This window comes from Ooceraea biroi, chromosome 5 (genome assembly GCF_003672135.1).
Source record: "Ooceraea biroi isolate clonal line C1 chromosome 5, Obir_v5.4, whole genome shotgun sequence".
Classification (NCBI taxonomy): Eukaryota; Metazoa; Arthropoda; class Insecta; order Hymenoptera; family Formicidae; genus Ooceraea; species Ooceraea biroi.
In genome coordinates, this window is record NC_039510.1 from 4,819,524 (window position 1) to 4,842,499 (window position 22,976).

Below are 22,976 nucleotides of genomic sequence, written 5' to 3' on the forward strand. Positions count from 1 at the left end.
GCCATCTTTAACATTTGTTATCACAAATTTGGCGCCAGACGTCAGTATCAGGTTAGGTTAGTGTGATAGATGTATGTTCGCTCTTCAAATGTCATATTTGTTTGTTCAAATATCTTCATTAGTTTTATTGGTGGATTCTTTTTTATAGAACTATGGAAAAGTCCAAAATTCGCGTGATTTATGAATATGAGTTCCGCCGTGGAACCACAGTGTCGGAGACAGCTCGTAATATCAACGCTGTATTTGGTGAAGGTTCAACTACTAAAGCAACGGTGGGCAATTGGTTCAAAAACTTCAGAGATGGAGATTTCAGCCTCGCTAATGAGCCACGTGGAAGACTAAAGACGAAGGTGGATAATGATCACTTGAGAGCCGTAGTAGAGTCCGATCCATCTCAAAGTACACGTGAATTGGCATCGATATTCAATGTTTCCATACCCACCATATTGGTTCATTTAGCTGCAATTGGTAAGATGAAGAAGTTGGACAAATGGGTCCCGCACGAATTGACCGATGCGCAGCAGGCGCAACGTCTAGAGGCTTCCCTTTCTTTGCTTTCCCGTCACAAAAATGAATCTTTTTTGAATCGAATTGTAACCTGCGATGAAAAGTGGATACTCTACGACAATCGTAAACGCTCACATCAGTGGTTGAACGCTGATGAACCACCGAGACATCACGCGAAACCCAACATTACACAGAAGAAGCTTATGGTGACTGTTTGGTGGTCCAGGTCAGGTGTTATCTACTACAACTTTATGAAACCTCGTACATCGATAACGGCTGAAGTATATTGCAAGCAACTGGACGAAATGATGCAACAACTTGCTATTAAACAACCGAAATTGGTCAATCGGTCAATGCCAATCCTGTTGCATGATAATGCTCGACCGCACACTGCACGACTGACCGTGGCAAAGCTACAAGAGTTGGAATTGGAAACTCTCCGTCATCCACCATATTCACCAGATCTATCACCTACCGACTATCACTTCTTCCAGAATTTGGACAACTTCTTGGTGGGAAAATTCTTCAATTCTCAACAGGCAGTCGAATCAGCCTTCCGCGACTTCATCGATTCCCGTACTCCTGGCTTCTATAGTAGAGGCATAGACCAACTACCACTAAAATGGCAGAAGTGTGTAGATAACATGGGCGCATACTTCGATTGAAAATAAATCATGTCCATGTGCCAAAAAATGCAAAAGTTTATGTTCTATTTGTAAAGTTTCATACTTAATGACCCAATACTTAATTTTACAGAAAAGAGTGCTCGGCTACATCGATCTATTTATAAACTACAGTGTGATAATGAAGCGAAGCAAGCGGAATGTACGTTTATATGCGAGGGATAGCGCGTGAAAGAAACGATTGTGCTATGTCACATATTACTTTTATTTCGACATAAACATTTAGATGCGATTACAGATACATAGTATAGCACGAATGATAAAACAATAATTTGATTGTCATATGGACGCGAAGGTGGCTCGTTAGCGGAGAAAATTCCCGATACAAGCCAATGTATATCTCAAATTTTATACCGAGCGGCTTAACATCAATAACACGCAACGTGAATACATAACAAGATTCCCACAAAGCTGTGCGACCGCGCTCTATAATTTTGAAATTTCATTAAAAAAATTAATTTGCACGTTTGGCGAGAAATAGAGAGAGAGAGAGAGAAAGAGTGTAGGGAACTCTCTCATCGAATACTAAAATTATTTCATAATTTGTACGCGTCAGTCGCGTTTCCGGAAATCAAACGACAAAAGCAATCATATTTGCGATTTTTTAATTAATACTATAAAATAACCTCCTATATATAATAATTCCCTCGCGCGCACGAAATAAAAGTACTCTTCACAGAATTGCCCTTACGAAGTAAAAATTAACGCCGTGATTAATGAATTACGACGAAGGTAGAGAGAACGAGCATGTGTCTATATATTGTATAATATATATTATATATTTATATATAGATATACTTATATATATTTATATATAAAAATAGACCAGCTTTGGCGGAGGTGACGCTGAGGTACGCTTACAGTCATAGTTCTCGTGGAGTGACGAATGATACGTGCGGCGACATTATCGAGTCACATCGATCCGCAGTCTTCCGCGCGGCTCTTCGAAAGAGGTCGTCATATTTCGCAAGAACGCGCGCACACTGTATGTGTTTTCAAATTCAATCGGAAATTGAAAACTCCCCTGCCCCTGTGACGCCACGCTTTTATACCGGCTTATAAATCGCTCCAATCGAGCTGCCTCCCGCTCCCTCGCCCTCTTTCTCTGCCTTTCTCATTCGGTTTACGACGGATACCATACTACAATAGATAGTTTTCCATTCGCGAGATTAATTCGTTTCCGAAAATCTGCCGCGCGATCTGCCAAAAATCGTGTACATACATGCGAACACGGGAATTGAAACTGCGAGCCGCGCGTTTTGTTGTTCAGCGAAATAATCAAAGGAGTCTCGCGCGGGAGATTAATTTAGCGTCAATTAACGGGCAAGGGGCCGGGCGCGCACCGGAATGGAAATTTTCGAAGCGGGCACGAAGAAGAAGGAGAGAGAAATGTATTTGATATTTCACAGAAAATGCCACTCGCACGTGTCGTTTATTCCCGCTTTCAAGAGATCCCGCCCCTGTTTACGCGGTGTTTGCGTTATGGGAAAACCGCAAGATTACGTTTCCACGATATTTTCAAAGACGAGGACGCGCAAAGTCGATACCCCTGCAGACGTGATCGACCCACCCCCATGGTCCTGGGACCATTAGGTTCGCATTCGAAAGGGAGGGTTTCACACGACAGGCAGAACAGACACCTAAAGCCCCAGAATGGAAGCTGCACACCATCAATTCGTCACAACACGTACACTTACGTCGCGGACTTGGATCACTTCCGGACTTTTCTGTGTTCCGAACCTGAGGAGGCTCTCTCGGATAAAGGAGCGGCGATATGTGTGACATCATTCTATAAACGCGCGACGCGTTATCGTGTATGGCGCATTATCGCGTCGCAATTACGGATTATACTCTTATCTTGAAATAACATTTGCGCACCGGCAATGATAATCGCACGACGACGACTATGTACGTATATTTTATATATATTATATATGCATGTGTGTGTATTATAAGTATACATACGTATATTTAGGTAATGGGTGCTCGCGCGTCGGAGACGCGTCGATCTCCAAGACGTTTCTATTACGACTTTAGGCCGCGTCTACTTGAATGCATTGTTCTCCGTCAACAAGCGTGGCAAACGATAGCGAAATCACGCATCGAGAGGAAAGTGGAAAATGCGACTATATCGCTCTGATTCCAAATCCGCAGATTCGTGTCCTAAAGAAACACTACAGGTAAATTTTATAATTTTTGATTGAGAAGATTTGCAGTTGCGAATCGCTTGGAAAACAATTTCAAAAGTGCAACCAGTGCTAAATGAATTTTATCAATCGATGGGCCTGGATAGTTTGATTATTGCATCAAACTGGAACGTATCAGAAAAACGGAAATATCGACCACCTTCCTCAGACTCGAGTCGGTGATGAAAGAAAGTGTCCAATGCTAGTGCGTTTATCTAAATGAGAGCAATCTCTTCGCGATTTTAACGACAGGAATTTGCTGTTCCCTTCGTTTTACACACACTTTGCAATAGACATAACTCTTATCAGTTATCGAAAGATACGAAAAATAAAAGTGAAACAAAGGAGAAGAATGTACGTGTATAATATAATATATAGAATTCGACTAGATTGCATTTGTACACATTAACATCAGTGAGACTCGAGAAGAGCGACATTCAACTCTTTCACTGTTGCGAAGCGTCATAAAGATTGTCACTAATTAATTAATCACGTATACGCTTACTCGAGTAATCAAGCCTTCGCGAGGAAAGATAGAAAGAAAGATAGATCAGATTAGTTTTTTCATTCAACTCATCCTTGCACTGACGACTGAGAGAAAAAATCATGAAATTAGAAAAACGTAAAAAACGAGATATTTGAGGTGAAAATATTTTCTCTCTTTTGCATCTTGCGAGATATCTGCGCAAGAATCTCGCAAGTTACGATAATCGAAGAACACGATTAAACCAACGTTATCGCAAGGTAACGAGCGGCACTTTGGATGCGTTGCGCCAACAATGTTACAACTTCGGCTAACTAATCCCAGCTGTTTTAGCCGTTCGTATCTGGGTCGCAGTAACTGTGTAACACATGTGTACAGCAGCGAATGAAAATTTAAGGGACCGCGGTAAATTACAAGACAGCGAGCGAAAGTGTTAAGCGCGGCTCTTAACATTGTTCTCCACCAAGCTCATCGCATCGACGAGTGTTATCTCACACAGCAAGACGCACACACACACATACATCATGCATCACACTACGAGAGACACTACGTCGTATATTATACTGCGGATTACATTTTACAAAGTGAAAAGAGACGACCAGCGTCACGAGTACCGAACGAATCCTGCGTCCAGCGTGGATGATGTACAATATATACGTGTGGGTTGGATCGAACATACATGGAATTTATCTCGCGCGACCGCGTAATTCCGCCGACCGGAAAATGAAGTACACCCTCTCTTTCATTCTTCCGTCCTGCCGGGTTTAATTACGTAATCGATTACGACGGATTATTACGCTTAGCGCGCGAGTACTTCTTTATCTCTGTAAAAATTACCTTGCGATGCGTTAACGGATTTGTTCGCCTTGTTCTTTTTTTACGAGAGACATTTAATATGATCGTACACTTGGAGCCGAGTATCGTCGCAGGCTAGTGCCAATTCGAACGAATAATCCAGACGCTCGAGTGAGTACGAGTAACGGCAAGCGATATTTTCAAGTTAAACACTTACGTTTGCCCAACGGAGAACATCGTCGAACGGAAATATCGCTTGCCATTATTCAAACTCGGACCTTTATTCTTTTCGTTTCTATTCCGCGCTGCTAGTTTTGCGATCCACGACACTCGACACATCATGGTAACGCGCGTACAGACGTCTTGAAAGAATTGCACAAGAGTTTGTCATGGTAGTGTGCTCACGATCGTTGTTAGAACATACACTAAACGTGGATAAGAATATTAACGCCTGTACACGAGCCAGCGAACCTTTATGCCTTTACGATTATTAATTAAAATACTGTTGCCCGTAATTTATTGCGTAAACCTCCGGTAATTATTTCGCGTCTATAAAAACGAGACAATTTTATAATTAGTGATCCAGACTAATCAACGGTTCAGCTAGACATCAATTCGTACATTCTGGATAGAAATCCGCTAATCTGTTTCTACAAAATAAGTTTCCCGAATTTTTGAGAAAAAATTGATCTTTCATCCTATTAATCTCCCATCGGTCTCGTTTGCTAGGTATGTGTGTTTCGGAAAATTGGGGAATGCCTGAGCGATCGAACAGTTCAGAGAGCCGGCTTTGTCCGTGAAACACAATTACCGAGGAACCGTTTACACTGGCGAGCATCGTGGGCCCGAATTGTGGAGGAACGCGTGAGACCGGGCGCACGTGCGCTCATTAGGCTCTAATAAATAATCAAATCGTTGCATTGCAGACAGACGACGCGCGTCAGGGTTACCTGAATGGCGCCGCCATTCGTTTCGCGCCCAAAACGGATGAGGTCCTGTGATCGAGAGCGTTAATCTTAAATTCTAATTTCACGTAAACACGCATACAGACGTACGCACATGCACACGGTATAGCCGTTATTATGCACAATGACGGTTCCGCTATTCTTACCTGACGCTCTCTGCTTCTCTCTCTTTCTCCCTTGGATTTTCGATCGTATGAAAAACGTGTACGAGAGGAGAAAATGAGGGAGGAAGGTAGACGCGGAGGCGCGGAGGGTTGAACTCGTTCGTGAGAGTCCCTTTAATCCTTTAATCGGAGGTATCTACCTGTGTATGGTCTTTTTCCCGTCGCTTTCACGGGGGATAACGCGTCGATCGGCCATGTTTTGCAGGAGCTTAAAGACTTTAATTTACAGTTTACTCCCAAAATTTCGATCTCACGCATAAGCCAGGAATATTATTCAATTTCGGGAAGAAAATTAGCTCGAGCGTCGCCGGAGAACGATCGACAATTTTACATCAGAATCTCGTAACTTTGTTACGAAAGCAAAGTATAAAAGTACTAATGTAATTACGTGATAATAACGTGATAATTGTCTTATTACAACGTAAAAGTTTTATTATCGTAGCGAATTAAAGGAAATTTTGCTGTTAGTAGATATCGACGTGCCTCCGTGATTATATAAATTACTTCAGCCTTTCAAAGTTTTGATCCATTCTTCCTCGCGAGACGACAAAGGGACGCGCTTGTGCTTGCTTCCTTCTCGCTCGTCGTCTCGCTTCGACATCCAATTCGCGAAATTAAAAGGAAACCAGGAGGCACCCGAGCTCTCTTGTACGTGTTTTAAATCACCCCAACAAGAATAACGCGTTGGATAATGTCTGGCGCTGCGAGAGGAGGGCGCGTCGCACGGGGACGAAAGTCGGGACGGCGAACATGGGATGTATGTACGTGGGTGGTAACAACTCATCAGAACGCGTAATCAGCCATTGCTCGTAAAACTCGTGATGATCCGAAGGCGGCGGAAAAGGTCTCGGCCGAGTCAGCGTGACTTTCTACGGAAAGGTCTGCGTGGAACGTAGAACGGAAAATAGAATGAAACGCGGAAAAACGCGAAATGTCACGCGACGCAGCCTCTCGCAGCGGGACGCAGCTGATTCGATCTCGATCACCGTTCGCGCACTTCCTCGTTCGTGAGATCGCACGAGGAGTCCTTTCGCGATCCTCCCGAGAGGATCCTCCGCCCGCCTGCCTTCCGCGCTTTCGCGCTATCTCACAGCACGTGCAGGTTCTCACAGCTCTTGCTCTTGTTGTCATGCAGGCAGATCTTGTTGAGGATCTCGCGGGCGAGATTCAGGTTCAGCACAGTCTTGCTGCTGTGCAATTTCGACAGCAGCTTGCTCTTGCTGCCCTGACGGCGTAGCTTCTTGTCGCGGCTCTCCCTGAGACGAATCTGCTTCAGGACGCCGACCAGAAGCTCATCCACCTTGTGCTTCAGTCCGCTTGACGTCTCGATGAACTTGCACTCGCGTGACGTGGCCAGCTGTTTTCCCTCTTTAACAGATCGCAGAGAGCGATTGATTGAAATCGCACACGAAAATTACTAATGAGGATATAAATTCAATTATGTCTCGCGAATTTCAAAATAGTTAAATACAATCGAGACTTGAATCGATAAATTGGAGGAATATATATATATGTGTGTGTGTGGTTAAACTACAATGACAAGATACTTTGCGTATCACTATTTTTTATTAGAAATAATAATCGTGAATTCTTCGCGGAAATCTTTCATGTACAAATAAGTTATTTTCTACAAACTAAATTCTTGCTCTTTTATTTTCCAGACTGGAGGTTACAGCAACGAGAAAATAACGCGAGAGGATAAGAGCGCAAAAAGAACACAAGTACAAATCACCCACGTATACCAGTCTCTTATTCGCAGTGTATTACCGTTTGCGGAAATCGTCCGGCTTCTGGCGAGATCGGACTTGTTGCCGACGACGATGACCGTCCGCTCTCGAGTGTAATGTTCTTGCCATAGGTAGTTCAATGTCTCCTCGGCCACTTGAAAGCTGGTACGTGAAATGATCGAGTATACCACGATGCAGGCGTGCGGTTCGTACGTCGACAAGGAGTTTTCAACCTGGAGAGTATCCGAAGATTCTCTTTATTTCCATTAATGTCGCTCGCACAACGAGATAATCACATAACCAGAAGAATTTATTGCAAAAGTAAGTACACAGAAAATAATTATATAGCACACATACACAAAAGAGAGTATGGTATTATATTAGGCAGGTGTTGTACACTAAATATAGCAAGAAGGGTCCTAATCCTGGAGTTCCGAGTGGGAGCGGAAGAGGAAAGCTTCCCTCTTACACATCCACCTTTATGTTATAATCCTCTTATGTATGTATATATATTTGTAAGGAACACCATACCAATTAAATCAAATATACATATATATATATTTCATGATGTTGCTCTTTTTAGGTCACTCTGTGGAAAAGTGTTCAAAGCGGTCAAACACTGGCTGTGGTCCATCGCGATAAATTATCAGTCAGCTCTATCATCCGTGACACAATGTGTGTGAAACAACCCGGGAGATTGCGATTACAGGCGGGAGAGGCAAACAGCATTATAACTTTGACAATATATTCATCTTGCACGATTCTTCGTCGGGACGGGGAATAAAAGGTCGTGGAAAATGCACGTGCGAGCTCTGAGGTCTGGCCGCGTTAAAACTTTCTGATCAAACAAAACTCCATAATCGAGATATAGTGGGACGAGCCGCGATAGTGCACGTGGACAAGCAGACGAAGTAGAAGCCATGTTTTGTTGAGAATTTGCGTAACTTTAATGGCAATGCGATTGTTACGGCTACGTTAAACTCTGTTCGTCGTCGGTTCGTAGATGCGGCAGTAATTCATTTGAAACTCAAGCGCGTTTGCAATTATGATTTACAAATTTTTACAACGTTTTATGACTTTTAAGTAATTACGAGAATCATTTCTACAAGCTCGACATCGCTATTTACGATACGATTACGATTACCTACCACAACCACATCGTGCTCCTTCTCGAGGAAGCAACAGATTGTGCGAATACAAGCAACTCGGTAAACTTTGAAGCGGCGATATTAAAGTTACAACGCTCGTCGACTTGTTACGGCCTGATACACGAAATTCGCATTATCGCACGCTGAGCGAACCCGGCCAAGTAGCTGAACAAATCCTGAGAGTGATGCAGATCAAGGAAGTCGATTTAATGTACCCTGAATGTCAGAGTACTACTTTGAAGGAATTTCAAAATTCCGCAAGCGCGAACTTCACGATGACGTTAATCCTATTTGCCAGCAAGCATCAATTCGGAGTGCTTATATAATAAATAACTCCCAGAAATATACCCGTTCATACAATGTAAGAAAAGTAGCAAAATAGCCAACGATTTTTCCTATGAAATTTCCAGCAATCGACATAAAACCGTCGCAGCTCGCGTATAACGCAATGGAAATGAAATTCTTCAGAAAGCATTTTACGTCTTTCTAGCGAAATATGTAATGTCGTGAATTAGCCTCGTCTTTAATTCCGCGTCGAAATTATGCAAGACATCAACAGGCCGAGCAAACGCCAAAAGGAGTCGCCCTCCCAAAGCAATTACCGGGCGCTTCCTTCGCCCGAAATTTCTCGCAATCCCGCTCGTGTGTTTCCCCGAGCAACTCCGACTCTCTCTCCCTCACGGTTGTCGCATATATTAAATTAATGCCGCCCCTTGCCCTCAGATCCCGTTCTTTGATTTCTCCGTGACCGCTTTCAGTGATACCTGGTCCCGTTGCAATTACCGGCCGGCAAATTACGTTGTCGCGCAAACAATAATTAAGAAGCCCCGCCACGGTCGGGGTGGAAGATGGCTTTCGACCGATGTAATCGCGACAGCCTTCGCTTGCCCACCGAGGGATGCACGGTTACTGACGCGGCAAGGTATTGCCTACCGAAACCTAAATCGAGCTCGCTTAAAGGGATAATCTCGGAATTACATCGTGATGGAAAAATACAAATGGAGCACGCTGAAGACGACAGAATTTCGAGGAAAGTTACGAGGGAAGATTACTTAATAATTATACAATTGCGGACAGACGCTTGGCAACGTCGAAATTTTATACTGGTCGCTTTATATAAAATACATCATTTGATTAGCAAAAGATCAGAAATTGGCAAAATCGATGAAATGAAGAAGATTAACGAAAATGGAGAAAGGAAAGAGGAAGGACGGCGGAAATAGCGGAATAATTGACAGGCTCATCTTGATTCCTCTGGTATCATTCTCCACTTGTAAGACGGCAATTAATAATGGAATCATAGTTTGGGGAACAACGATACAACAAGAAAAATCCACCAAAATAGCAGAAAAATGTAGCGAAATTGGTCACCTTTGGCGAGAGAAGAATTGTATCGAGCGACGTCTTTGACGCAATCAGTATTTGCATGATAAAAACCGTTAAATGTCACCGCAGGCCCTTCGTTCATTTGTATTCATAAGCGAATTTATGTGTTACTGGGCGAGCTGCACAACGTATCGATTCGCTGGAGATACTCTGTGTTGCACAAAGGAAGTTTAGAACACCGTCAGCCATTAAGGTTGCAGATAGTTTAATATGCGGTGTGGCAACCAAATGTTCATCCAAAATTGCCTATGTGTATCTGTACGTACGTGTGTACGTATGTATATGTATGTATATGTAGGTGTGGATTACGAAAGATAGGGCATCATATAAAAGCCTTGCCAACGAGGCTGGGTAAATTCATGCATCAACGAATACAGGATCCCGCATAAGCCTCATATTTGATTTTGCGCAAGGGCTTATCGTGAGTGATCTGCAACGTTCAAAGTATACGTATCATCCAAACATTTACACAAAATAATGCGAAATGATGATTTAAGATAAAGCTAGATTTAAGAAAAAAAAAACGTTCACATAAAGAATAACAACGACAATTCTGGTCTTGTAGTATTTTTCCATTTGGAGCTCGTACGCCGAGAGTAATTGAATACTTACGCTCATTTCCACATGCGGATGGTCGATGAAGACCATTTCCGATTCCACGCCGTCTAACAAAATGGAAATGGTCTTCTCGCCGAACTCGTCGTCTACAACATAGAAGCGGAGGTCTTTGCTGAATGTTGTTGAATATTGCCGTACGCGTGAGCATTCATACGATGAACACACCTCTCTCTCTCGCTCATCCTTTATATCAAGTGGATAAAAAGAAATTACATTTACGTCGAGTTTGCAATTTTCCATCGCATACGAATGTCGAGGCGTTATTATTCATTGCGTGGTTACACGTATATTTGCTGCTTGTTTTGCGATGCAAATGCACAGTTAATGTTAAGCTAATTTGATATCATCGTGCCAATTAGACGCGCTTTGCGTGAGTCAATAACAGTAATTAACGTCGAGATCCCGCACACGCCAGCTTCCGTGCGATCGATGTTATTTAATCGTCTTTAAATCATTTAACGGACATCACTTTTGTTTAATGGTAAATCGGGAATGCGCTAGCGAACAATCGAGAGCTTTTAGCACTGCTCAGGATTCCGAGACGAGATTCACACGATACGTTCCAACGCATTCAGTCGCCAATAAATGTGCGATTGCGCTTTCAGAAACGCGCGCGCGCCGCAAAACTGATAGATGAAACTTTGAAAAGTCTGCCCTTATTTCTGACTGTGACACAATGGATGCATTTGTCTTAACGCGGTAGCATCAATTCTGCGCGGAAAATGTCCCGCAAGTTCGAAGAAAGACACGTCGCGTCGCTGCGCCTGGCTAAGATCAATCATTGAGACTCGAACTTTATTTCGCGTTTTACCCATAATGCTGGCGAGTTTTGCCAATCATATAAAAAAAAATAGTTTTTCGAGATAAATTGCATCGAAACAAGTACGAACTATTCCAATAAGGATCTTCTAATGCTCGAATCCGAAGGAAATAAAATAAAAGTGGCAGTTGTGTTCACAATACAACAGAAATGTCATAACAGTCATGAATTTATGAACGCAATTCGTTATGCATGACGAGATCACTTTATTATGTATAACAATAAAAAACAAGAATTTTTGCGAGATATATTCCGACATGAATATATGCAGGTGTAACTAAAGCAACGAAGATAAAGTAACGAAAACAGATTTGAATAATAAATTTGAATATAAAAACTTCGATCTTCAATCTTTATGCAAGATTTCCTTCTAAAATCAAGAAAAGAAAATTAAAAGAGGAGATTAGGGAAAGGATTTAAAAAAGGGATCAGCCATACCAATTTATATGTAAAATTGTACGAGGTGATCTTGACTTGGATATAAAATTCATCTGCGTTAAACGATTACTCTCATAGACGTTCGAATACACATCGCAGACGGAACATGAGGAGACTTATTATAAGTTGAAACAAGCGGACCGCATTTCAAGGAGGAAGGCCAAACTAACTCGGCACGGCTAATGTACTAAGCAAACTCTGCAATTTGTCGCGCGCAACTTTATGCACCATTAACTATCCCGTACTACGAGCTACATTTACGAATGCACATTCATTGCTTTCCACCGCTGTGGATCCGGATCAAACAAACTGGTTTTATGGATAACGTGATACGGACAGCGTGCCGGATTCTCGTGCTAATCGCATGACATTGACGCACATGAAATTTTCGAGGCTACGCCATGCCCATGTTGATAAATAATTTAAAAGCCATTCGTTGATCAGACGCGGCACATTTTACGTATGCACGTTCGATATAAGTACAATATTTGCTGTGGAAAAATGTATTCTTCGCGGAATAATAAAACGCCGCGTAAAATTGCCAACGTTTCAAGATAAATACGCTGTGAAATAACAGATTTTTATTCGCGCCCGTGTGCGGGCGCGAGAGAAACAGAGAGAAAGAACGAGAGAAGGAGAGAGAGAGATAAGTTTAAAATATATTAAAATTACATTTTACACAGAATTTACGCGATTGAATTTGAAAAAAATCGAAAAAAGAAGAAGGTGGCAGATTCACGGAATGAATTATAAGGTAATTCTCGACTTGAAGTTCTTGTTTTATTTGTACGAATTTAATCCACGGATAAATCAAAAAACTTCTATCGCGAAGTGATAAAAATAACATAGAGCGATACCGGGACGAGTGAGGGAAATAAATAAATGCCAAAAGCTGGTGTTCTGTGACGCCGCGATAGCGGCACAACGCGCCACGCCGTGGGGAAACAAAAAATCCGCCACTGCAGCTTCACGTGAGAGTGGATTCCCCGATGCATCGATTTTCACTTTGTTGGATACACGAAAGCGCGTGAACGAGACGAAGCTGCACGCGATAGCGTTATAACGCTGCATGCCGCATTTGTTTGCGCATTAAAACCGTTTCATTGGGATGTTCATCATCGGGGCGCCTGACAAATTTCCCGTCGATGGATACGCTCTCTTCTTGTTCATCTTGTTCATTCTTTTTAATGTTCTCCTTACCTCGGATAAGAAAATCCATCACTGCCTGTTTTTCTTTCTCGCTCTCTCGTGCGCACGCGTTTTTTCTTCGTTCCGACGACAATGAATAGAATTTATTTATGACAGAAAATATGTGGAGTGTACTGAGAACACGAGATAAGTGAACGTAGCCACGAGGGATGAACGTAAGCTGCATTTGACAAAGAGGATTCGCTTCAAATGAAGTGGCGAACGCGGTACAAACGTGGAATTTTTCCAAAGTTAACGGCAAATCGAAAATATGACACTGCAATGGACAAAATTTTGGAGATTTTCTCTGGGAGCACATTAATGCGCCCAAATAAATCAAGGACGTATCAATTTGCTCTTCATTTGTGAAAGTATTTAATGTGAAAGAGTAAGAGAAAGAAAGAGAGCGGTAGAGAGAGAGAGAGAAATTGCGAAGGAAACGAGGTTTAATCCAACTCCCAGCGAGAGTTCTCTTACAAGTACAAGTCGGAACAAAGTTAACATTTCTTACACATGTATTAAATACTAGACTACTAAAAACTAGTAAAACTACAAGATTCCGTTAAGCTAATTAGTGTAAAAATTAAATTAGAAACCTCGGCACAGTAGTGTATTAAAAAGACCGTAAATCCGTGGAGCTTAGTCACTACACAAATTAAAGATTCAAGAAACTCTCGAAATTCTTTTGAGGGAATTCCTTGCCGAGTGATTGGAAATACGAGGCGACAGACATACGAGTGCAGCGACAAATATATAAATAAATAAATCCATCCGAGCACAGGCGAGCGTGATCTACATGACGTGTGGAGCTCTTGAATAACGCACCCCAGTTTGTGGAGCGAAAGAAGGCTCTCTCACGTGACAAGCAGACTCCTCGTCGTGTACCTCGTACATGTGCGGCTGCATAAAAAGGAGCGAATATACAACTCGGCGTTATGCACCTGCAAAATCCGCGGTTCGAGAACGTTTGCAACGTACCGCGGTCACTATTGCACAGGGATTGCTCGGGGGAGAGAGGAATTGGCCTCTTCATGGCAGACACGGGTGTACGTACTCGCCGCGTTTCAAAGCGCTACTACGGCTGCAAAAACTGCGAAAAACGAACAAAGTGGGTTTTTTCCCATTCCGCTTTATTATTAACCGCCTTTCCTTTCAGGAAGCGCTCTCGGAGGGAGAGAAGTGGGCGGAGGGCCGCGTAAACCCGCGATCGCGGTCGTGCGAGCGTGTCCATCTGTCTTTGAGGAAGAGCGCATGCTGGAGTTTTCAAATTAACTAATTAATTAATTAATTCAGGGAAAGTTAATTAACGGTGGAAGCGTATAAAGCGCGTGAAAGCGAATCAGCGAGAAACTCGACATCTACACTGTCTTTCTGCGAGGTATAACCGGAAAAACTGAAAAACCTCACGCCGATCTTCGGTAGATGGAATCCGCGAAATGTCCCAAATATTTCCCGCTATATCTGCATCGGGGGAACAAATTAAAAGCAAAAATTGCAAGCTGGAGGCTGAACGCGTTGAGAGATTTCGACAAAGAGAAAACACTGGAGGCGAGGGATAACCGCACACCGAATTGCTCCGAAGCACGTACTTTCAGGACACACCGGATATGTGGAATCGCGCATCTGGAAGTTGCGGGACAATCAATCCTTTTACTGGAAAATAATCCCGAGCTGGCGTGCACTTTGTGCCGAAGGGATTGCCAAGCCCCCTGCGCGCGCGCGGCATTGTCGTGTCGTGCGAGGGTGCACAAACTTACCTAGACTGGCGTCGTACGTGTTTATGTACTCGCTCGTCATGAACTGCGAGACCAGGGCTGTCTTTCCCACGCCGGAATCGCCCAGCAGGACGACTCTGTACTTGGAGATGCTTTCTTCGACCTCGCTCTCGGGGCTGCTGACGTCCTGCCCGCTGCAGCAGGAACCGTCAAATGGCGATCTCTCGCCCGACACGTTGCTGTTTCTGCAGATACAGCGGGAGGAAATATTGAGAATTTCGCCACGTGACGCAAATGAATCGCGAGCGCCAGAAATATGAGAATTGAACGATGGGATGAAAATCAATCGGATAAAAGAGATCTTTTGATTAATATTCATTCGCTCGGAAAAGAATGTTCCAACATTACGATCCAACGCACTGCTTTCGCAATGCGACCATTTATTTTCGCGATAGATATACAGTCAGCTCGAGTGGTAATAAATACGCTCATCCGCGCGCACATCTGTGCACGTAGATTGCGCGCGTAATATCGTTGCGCGAACACTACGCTCGAGCTCGGAGCGAGCCGGCGAGGGCTTTGACGTGCTGTAATAATTATCGCGTTTCAACTGGCCAGCCGCGTACAATATCAATCCACCGGATTTCGTTTCCCCTAATGGCCGACAAGCTGAGCCAGCTCAACTTCGATAAGTTTGCGGATTACTGATGTCACCCGTGATACCGAGCAGTCCGCAAGCGAACAGTCGGCGATACGATATATAGCTATCATTGCTGCTTGACGCTGATACAGTAAGTTGTAACGATTTTTTGTGCAAATTAGATGGAAATTTTCTAAATGCAATAATGCGGTATTTCGGTAAAAATGTCATAAATTTCTTGTTTTTAATTTCTCATCGATTATTGTCATTTGCACGCGATTTATCGAGTCGCGATCGTCATTATTGATCAGCGTACTCGCTCTGCATAGGAAAGAATGAAAAGAACGGCATGGATACAGTTTATCGGCGAGTCGCTTTTGCTCGTTAAAGCTGCGCGCACGTGTATCTCGCTGCGTGCGGGCGAGCTTATCATTGCGTTCAACGTCGGACAAAGATGCGGAAATAAAACCAGGGCTGACGAGGAGGTCTCGACATGGAATTATTTTCGACGGTATTGTGCGTGCGTGCACGTCTCCAACGACAGCACAGAAATAGAGAAGCAAGGACATCCCTTATCGAAAAGAAAGAATCCTCGACGATAGCACCTTAACAAGAATCGTTAAATCGTACAATTGAAGCTCTCCGAAAATGTTCTTTGTTGCTTCTTTCTGTTGAATTCTGGTGAGAGTGAGAATAAGGATTTCTCCGTTCGCTGAGAGGAGCGCGTCCGCAAAATCCATCGTTTTACGTATTACGTTACACGTGCACACGCACATACACATACACACAATGTTTGCCAAAATGTTGTACAGTGTTTGAGCAAAGCGAGTTTCCGAGGACTCGAATATCAAGTAGTTACTTAATTAACCGCCACTCGCTCGGCGCCCAAATTGAGTCTTGTAACTGCGACACTGTATCTACTTCCCATCGGATGCATACCTTCCGAATTATTGCATTTCTGCGTGATACATAAAATGCGGCGTGAGCAACGCAGCAGTTCAATTACCGCGATCGCACTCGCGCTCGCGAGCGGCGATAACCGGATCCTAATTCCCCTGAGAAACAATGCGCTTATTGAAGTCCAGATTTCCGAATTCCATCGACACGAAATGAGGACAACGTCTGCCAAAGACCTAAGGACCTAGGATGAAGAGGAGAACGCTCCATTTTCTCCAGCCACAACAGAGAGACGAGCGAATTGAGTCGGGCGAAGTTTCGACGGATTGGAAGGAACGGATTGGACGAGAGATTTTCCGCTTTTACAGCATACTTTTTAGCCGTGACGATATCCAATTACGCGATTTACGCGCAGACAGATCAGAAGGTATCCGCGACATCCTCGGAAGCTAACAAGGCACATCCCTTTTCTCTCGTCTCGCCGACTCCAGGCAAATGGATATAACATAATACTTCACCCTCGTTTCATCTTCTCTCTTGCTCTCTTTCTTTCTCGTCGTGATTCTCTTTAGTGATTTGCTCGCGGGATCGAGTAACGCGCTACATTTACAACGCTTCTGCGGACGGAGTATAGTGCCATAATAAGTGTAGTACAAACGCAACGACAAATTGTATAAAGTTAAGAAACGCAAAATCGCAATAACGTGAACTTTCGTCGCAAAATCATTTCGAGGCTGGATAACTCGCGGATTTGTCGGGAAATAATCCATTTCGCTAGCGGGAAGATTGACGTTAAACAAAAAACAGTTGAGCGTTTTCGCTTCGGTGGAGCACGAAGACAACGTTCTTCCTTGCAAATTCACGTCGATGCCTTTCCCAATATCCTGACAACGTCCGGAGGTATAGCCGACAGCTTCCTTTTGACGTACACCTAATAGCAGGTACCTACGTACGTGTGAGTATGTGTACGTGTGTGTATTATTCTCAGAAATCACAAAATTCACCGGAAATTACTACTGAAACCCGGGAAGAGAAAGAAAAGGAACGAAATTTATTTCTTTGTATTATAATTTCAAGACGATAATATTGATCTTCAATTCACCATTTTCTTGGAATAGAAATGGAATACGCACCACTTGGTTCAATAAAACGCCTCGCGAATTCATCGAAGCACGATATGCAACTTCAATGGCTCGTTAAACGAATTCACGCTGGATTGAAGCTTCACAACGTTACTTCGCACAAATAACGATTCTTCCCGACGGTTTCACATCGATGTATCCCCATCACGGCATCAACGTGAAAGGTCATGGCCCGACCCTGGCTAAAGAACTCTCCGGAATTCCTAATAGCACGAGGGTGCGGGACCGTTCGCACTCGAAGAAACCCTCGATCAAGCCTCACGTCGACGCGCGATCGTTTGCCACAGCTGCGACATCAACGGTCTCCCGCAATTAAATTTTAAGACCGCCAAGTGCATTAATATCCCCGCGCTCCCCTCGCCACAAACACGAGAAATGAGGCAGAAGGATCGAACATTTGTCCGGAGATACGTTTTGCTATGCTACAATTAACTGAAACGTACAAAAAATAGCGAAATATTAAAGAAGACGAACCTGTTGTGAAATTGCAAATGTCAACGTCACGCGGTGATATCGAAAGCACATATATTGTGTTCTTCATAATTTATTTATATTTGCTGTGCTTAATTAGCTACGTTTCACGTGCGGAAGTGGAAACCTCGGAAATTCGGAAACAACGCTTGAAAGCGTGCTCGCTTGAGGCTCCAAATGAAGCAGTGCTTTGCACACAATGCCTATTTTGCTACACGAACTCGCGGCAACAAGGTTGCATTCATAATCGATACGGCTGGATTACACGAGTGTTTACTCTTAATCCCGCTACAATCAGAAGTAACGCGATTTCATCACGCACGCGAGGACGAATCGCGAAATAAAATCTCCCGTGATTTCCCACGTGTGCTTCATTTCGGTGAATCCGTTTCTCCGTGAGAAATGACTAGTCCGTTACACAATAGCGAATTGTCTCTTCGGTTGCGACCAGCCAAACAAAAGGATCGGTTATTTCATGGACGGAGCCAGTAAATGGAAACGCCGGATTTACTATCGTGCAACGCGAAAAACAGAAAATGATTCACCCCAAAATCTGCCGATCGGCCTTGAAATTCAATTAAAAGGGACGATCGTGCCATTGAGTGAGCGTTCGTTTTGTTTATAAAATAGATCGACGTGATATTCTTTTTTACTTTTTTGTTTGCAAAATAACCGCTGCTGTCGGCTATTATCTCGGCACACGCACGCACACGCATGCCAATTCCAATTTTGGCTGGAATGATTCAATACTACTTTTATCTCGCGTACTTCCATGTACTAATATTAGTGTGACGTAATCGAACTACGAGGCATTACGGAAGGCTCAAGACTCTAAAATTTCGCTCTAAACGATGAAGGATTAAGTTCCCAGGCGAATTGTAAACCTAAAGCGCGGCTTCTTGTCGGTTCAGATAATCTCGATGCGAGATACGCTCACGCGATCGCAGGTATCATGCAGACCCGAGAAACGAAGCGTTCAAGTGGTAATTCGTAATTGGTGGCAAAACCCGATGCTGCAACTACATAAAGGGATGCGCGATGGCTAACTTTCATCGCATTTCCCGGCAAAGCTCGCTGATCCGTAACGGCCGTATGACCCAAAAAGGCTATTACTATGGGAAACCCCTGGGCTAGGAGAGAATCGGTCATACGATCGCCAGCGTCCGTGACCCGAGAGGGTCACCGACGGTTCGTATCAGGAATATCAGGACCCATGGTCTGCGACGGTTATGGATCGTTCCGCGTCAAAAAGCAAGCGTGAGTTGAACTTTCGCGAGTGACTTGTGCCGAAAAAATTGCTCGACCATAAAAACTGCCTTTTCTATGGATTTTTCTGCATATAGTGATCATACAAAAAAAAAGGAAACGGGAAATCTCGCAAAATATCAAACGCCGGAACCTTTCATCTGTTGTTCCATCGAACGAATCTGGCCTGTTCCGGCCGACGCGCGTCTATAAACACGCGAGTTCATCGCTATGATGAATTAACGAAAAATCGTCGGAAAACGTCCGCGGAGCGGCGATCGGAGGCGATCAGGCCGGAAACGCGGCGGGAACAACATTATTCGCCGATCCTTCCACTTTTCCGCGGCGGAGAGAACAGAAAAAAGAAAATGCGCACCTTTGTGAATCCCATCATAAAGCGACAGTGTTCGCTGCGCTCGGATTGCAAATTAATTGCGCTCTCTACAGGTGTCGGATTAAGTTCTTTGATACGCTATCGTTAATACTCGCTAGCGCCAGGAAAAATTGCTGCTCACCGTTGTTTCGCGCGACATTATCAGTTCCCTTTCCGCCCAGAGAGCCGGCGAGATGGACGCGCAATGGCAAACCTCCGTGAAAGGGAAAATGTTATACATCATCAACGTGAGATATAATTAATAACGTAAAAGGATCTGTTCGATGCGCTCTTAAAGCAAGATCGGTCTCTGTTATCGGTGACCATTTCCGCAGCCTCGGAAGATGTAAGCGCAGCTTCTCGCGGAGGTCGCAGAGACCTCTCGGCAGATTAATTATGGCCCCAATTAACGACTTTGCCTTCGCCTCGATGCGCATTCGCGTGCACTCTGACCCCATGCATTTTGGCTTGCATTAAGAGTTTTCTGGCCGGGCGTAACCGCGTATATTTCAGCCGGGAACAATTCGCCGTGACAGCGGTTATGCTTGGCACGTGTGGCGGCGTACACGTGCCTATGTGTGCACGGGCATGTCGACGAGAAGAGGTGGAGGAAGAGCGAAAAATAGATAGCGAGAGAAAGAGAGAAGGAAAAGGAGAAAACAAGCACAAATATTTATCCTGTCTATTTGAAGAGGCGTCCATCGACAAGAACGGAAAATCTGCGCGGTATATTAAGCGAGACGAGAACAACCACGTCTCTCAGCAAGTTTCTCTCTTTTTCTTTCTTTCAAATTAAATCTTAAACTCTACATTTCGTCGTTGTGTGATTAAGAATAAATAAGTCCTGTCCGCGTCGAAGGATTAAGAAATATTGAATGAGATATATTCTGCAACAAATCGAAAAGTTACGTATGACGAATAAAAGTTTAAAAAATATAGGCTGTCACGTTCGCGTGAGGGAAAGACGATTGATGGACGACGAGTCCAGCGTGAAAGGGAAATCAGTGATAAATGATCGAACGCCGGAAGATCTTTTCGTGGAAGCGATCACAATGGATGCGCGCCTTTTAACACTTTCTGAGTTTAAAAATATTTCCCTTTCGGCTTACATCTCGCTCGTAAAACGGACAGAAGCCGACCGGTGCAATAAAACCGAGCTTACAACGAGCACCAACAAAGTCGCGACTATTTTGAGAAACGCGCCAGCGAAGCTGTGGCTCGCCACTTAGCTCGACACTCGCATGGAGGACCGAGAGGTTTGTGGGTGATACCGGACGAAGTGTACGTGACAATTACACAGTAATTCTCATGGTGCAACGAAGAAGTCGCGCGTAAAATTATTTCCGCGAGCTGGTCTCGTGTAGAATGCAATAATAAAGATGCAACATGCAAGTCATCGAAATTAACAAAGTTCTACGATCAATGTAAGAATTCTCGAAAGTAATTTAGTTCCGAGTGTAATTTTACACTCGGATGAAATTTTACACGCAGATGTCCCGAGAAAAATTATACTTCCGGTTTTTCTGCCTTCAAGAAAAATTCCGAGAATTTATGAACTGGCAGTTTACACAGCATAACTGTTTATACAGCGCGTTCTCGGCATTAATTACATTTTTTGCGCCGCAAATAAATATCCCTTCGCTGCCTTCGGGTACTAAGATAGCGCACCGGGATAAATCCAGCAGTTCATCACGTCACGATGTCAGCCTGAGCGGATCCGCGCGGGCGGGAATTCGCGGTTGGACGTACGCGCATCAAAATAATGCCTTGAGTAATTACATTCCTCGGCGTTGCCGGCCAAAACGTAGCCGGCGTTGGAATCCACTGTCTGCGTCGTAGCATCGTTTTGGACGAAATCCACGACACGAGATTCTGTCAGAGATCCCGGGACCAGTCTGAGTCATCGATGCCAAGCCATCATGAAACGTGCCGAAAAGATTAGCGAGTAGCGCGTCACGGTTGAGTCATTCATCGCTTCACGGAAGCGAAGAAGAGATGTCGAATCGATGATGTTTGGAGTTTTAAATGGATGATGACTGAGATTTCCCGGGAAATCGCCTCGGAGCTCGTCGAAATTTTCATGACAATTAATTCGAGACGAGAAGCGCCGCGTAACATTAATTTTATTAATTTTTTTTAACGGAGGAAATGTTATGCAGGGAAATTTTCCGCGCAACTAAACGCCGGATGCGGCTATTGAATTACCGATTGATGATTTTCCACATTGAGAAGACCGCAAACGTGCAACATGAATCTCTCCTCGGTCGAAGAGACTAAATACGCGCAAACGACGAGCGAGAAGAATTCAATTGCCTGCGGAAAAGCGGCTCCCTGAAATAATATAGAAAATTACGCTGCGCCCGCTCGAAATCAAATTCACCTCGAAATGGAAAATAGCTCAACGCGGCACCGCACAACCCGAATTTATCATAATCTCATTGCGCGTTAGGAAAAAAAAAGAGAGAAAAAATGGAAAACCGTCCGTCGAAGGAACTCTAAACTTGGCGCTTTTCCTCGAGACGCAATAATGCGCCGTTCGTAAAGGCGAACTTTCTCGGATGAACTCTCGTTCAGCGCTGAGAAAACTTGGAACCAATTTTATATCCAGGGTGTTCACAGGTCCGCCGAAATACGCAATGCGAGTATCTTCCCCGTGTAATTTTTAGAAAAGCAAACATAATACACTTGTCGCGGTCTCATCGGCATATGATCTCTTGGAAACTGTCTAGCGTGGTTCAAAGCTACGCAACACAATCGCGTGCCATTAAATTTTAAACGAGTCCCGACATCATCACCGTGTGAATGTACCAACCGGCGGCCGCAAAACCGTTAGATCCACGGATTCCCCGGGCACGGTTTAATTCTCGCATGGATTTGCCGCAGTAATGGTCGTTTAACGCGGTTTGGCTTCCATTCTACCGCGACCGGCGACGCCGTAACTTTTCACCATTATTCAATGGAACAGCGAGCTTTCCTCTCAGCGAGAAGTATAACAACGCACCGCTGCAAGTGCGCACTCGTTTATCGAAGTGATTCTCGAAGTGATCAATGAAGCCCATGTGAAATATACTTGAGTAAATACGACGCGCGCTTTATTACGAATGCGTTGCATTCTCCGCTGAGATCGAGGAAGGGAAAACTCAATGGAAATTTGTTCGAAACAACTTCCACACGTTTTTAGCATAAATTAATGAGCTGTGTAACTTGAAAATTCTTTTTCTACATCGCTAAATAACGCGTATAAGATTTGAATTCATGATATAAACGCGGAGTATGTCAATCACGTCGGCAGAAAAGAATCGCGATTACCGAGTGCGAAATAATTCTTCTCTTAAAACATGATTTCGTCGAGGTAATGCTTTATACGCAACTAGTAAGTCTCGC

At 43.9% G+C, this 22,976-nt stretch overlaps 1 protein-coding gene and 1 long non-coding RNA gene across 4 annotated transcripts in view; one reads left to right on the top strand and one right to left on the bottom strand.

The window, feature by feature from the left end:
• Positions 1–1,377: 1,377 nt before the first annotated feature.
• The window catches only part of LOC105287608, a 43,685-nt gene continuing 22,086 nt past the window's right edge, over positions 1,378–22,976 (bottom strand). The window contains exons 5-8 of one of the 3 annotated variants that reach the window (XM_011353237.3): positions 14,867–15,069; positions 10,658–10,749; positions 7,552–7,744; positions 1,378–7,152 (exon numbers count right to left, since the gene is read on the bottom strand). In XM_011353237.3, the coding sequence (XP_011351539.2) occupies positions 6,872–7,152; positions 7,552–7,744; positions 10,658–10,749; positions 14,867–15,069 (769 nt within the window). In that variant the 3' untranslated portion in view covers positions 1,378–6,871. Of the gene's footprint in view, positions 7,153–7,364; positions 7,745–10,657; positions 10,771–14,866; positions 15,070–22,976 lie in introns of those variants that run through there. The other 2 variants (XM_011353236.3, XM_026969972.1) reach the window with 2 other exon arrangements.
• LOC105287607 lies at positions 7,753–10,596 on the top strand. Its single transcript, XR_895484.2, has 2 exons — positions 7,753–8,010; positions 8,095–10,596. It is a non-coding gene; the product is annotated as an uncharacterized LOC105287607 (long non-coding RNA).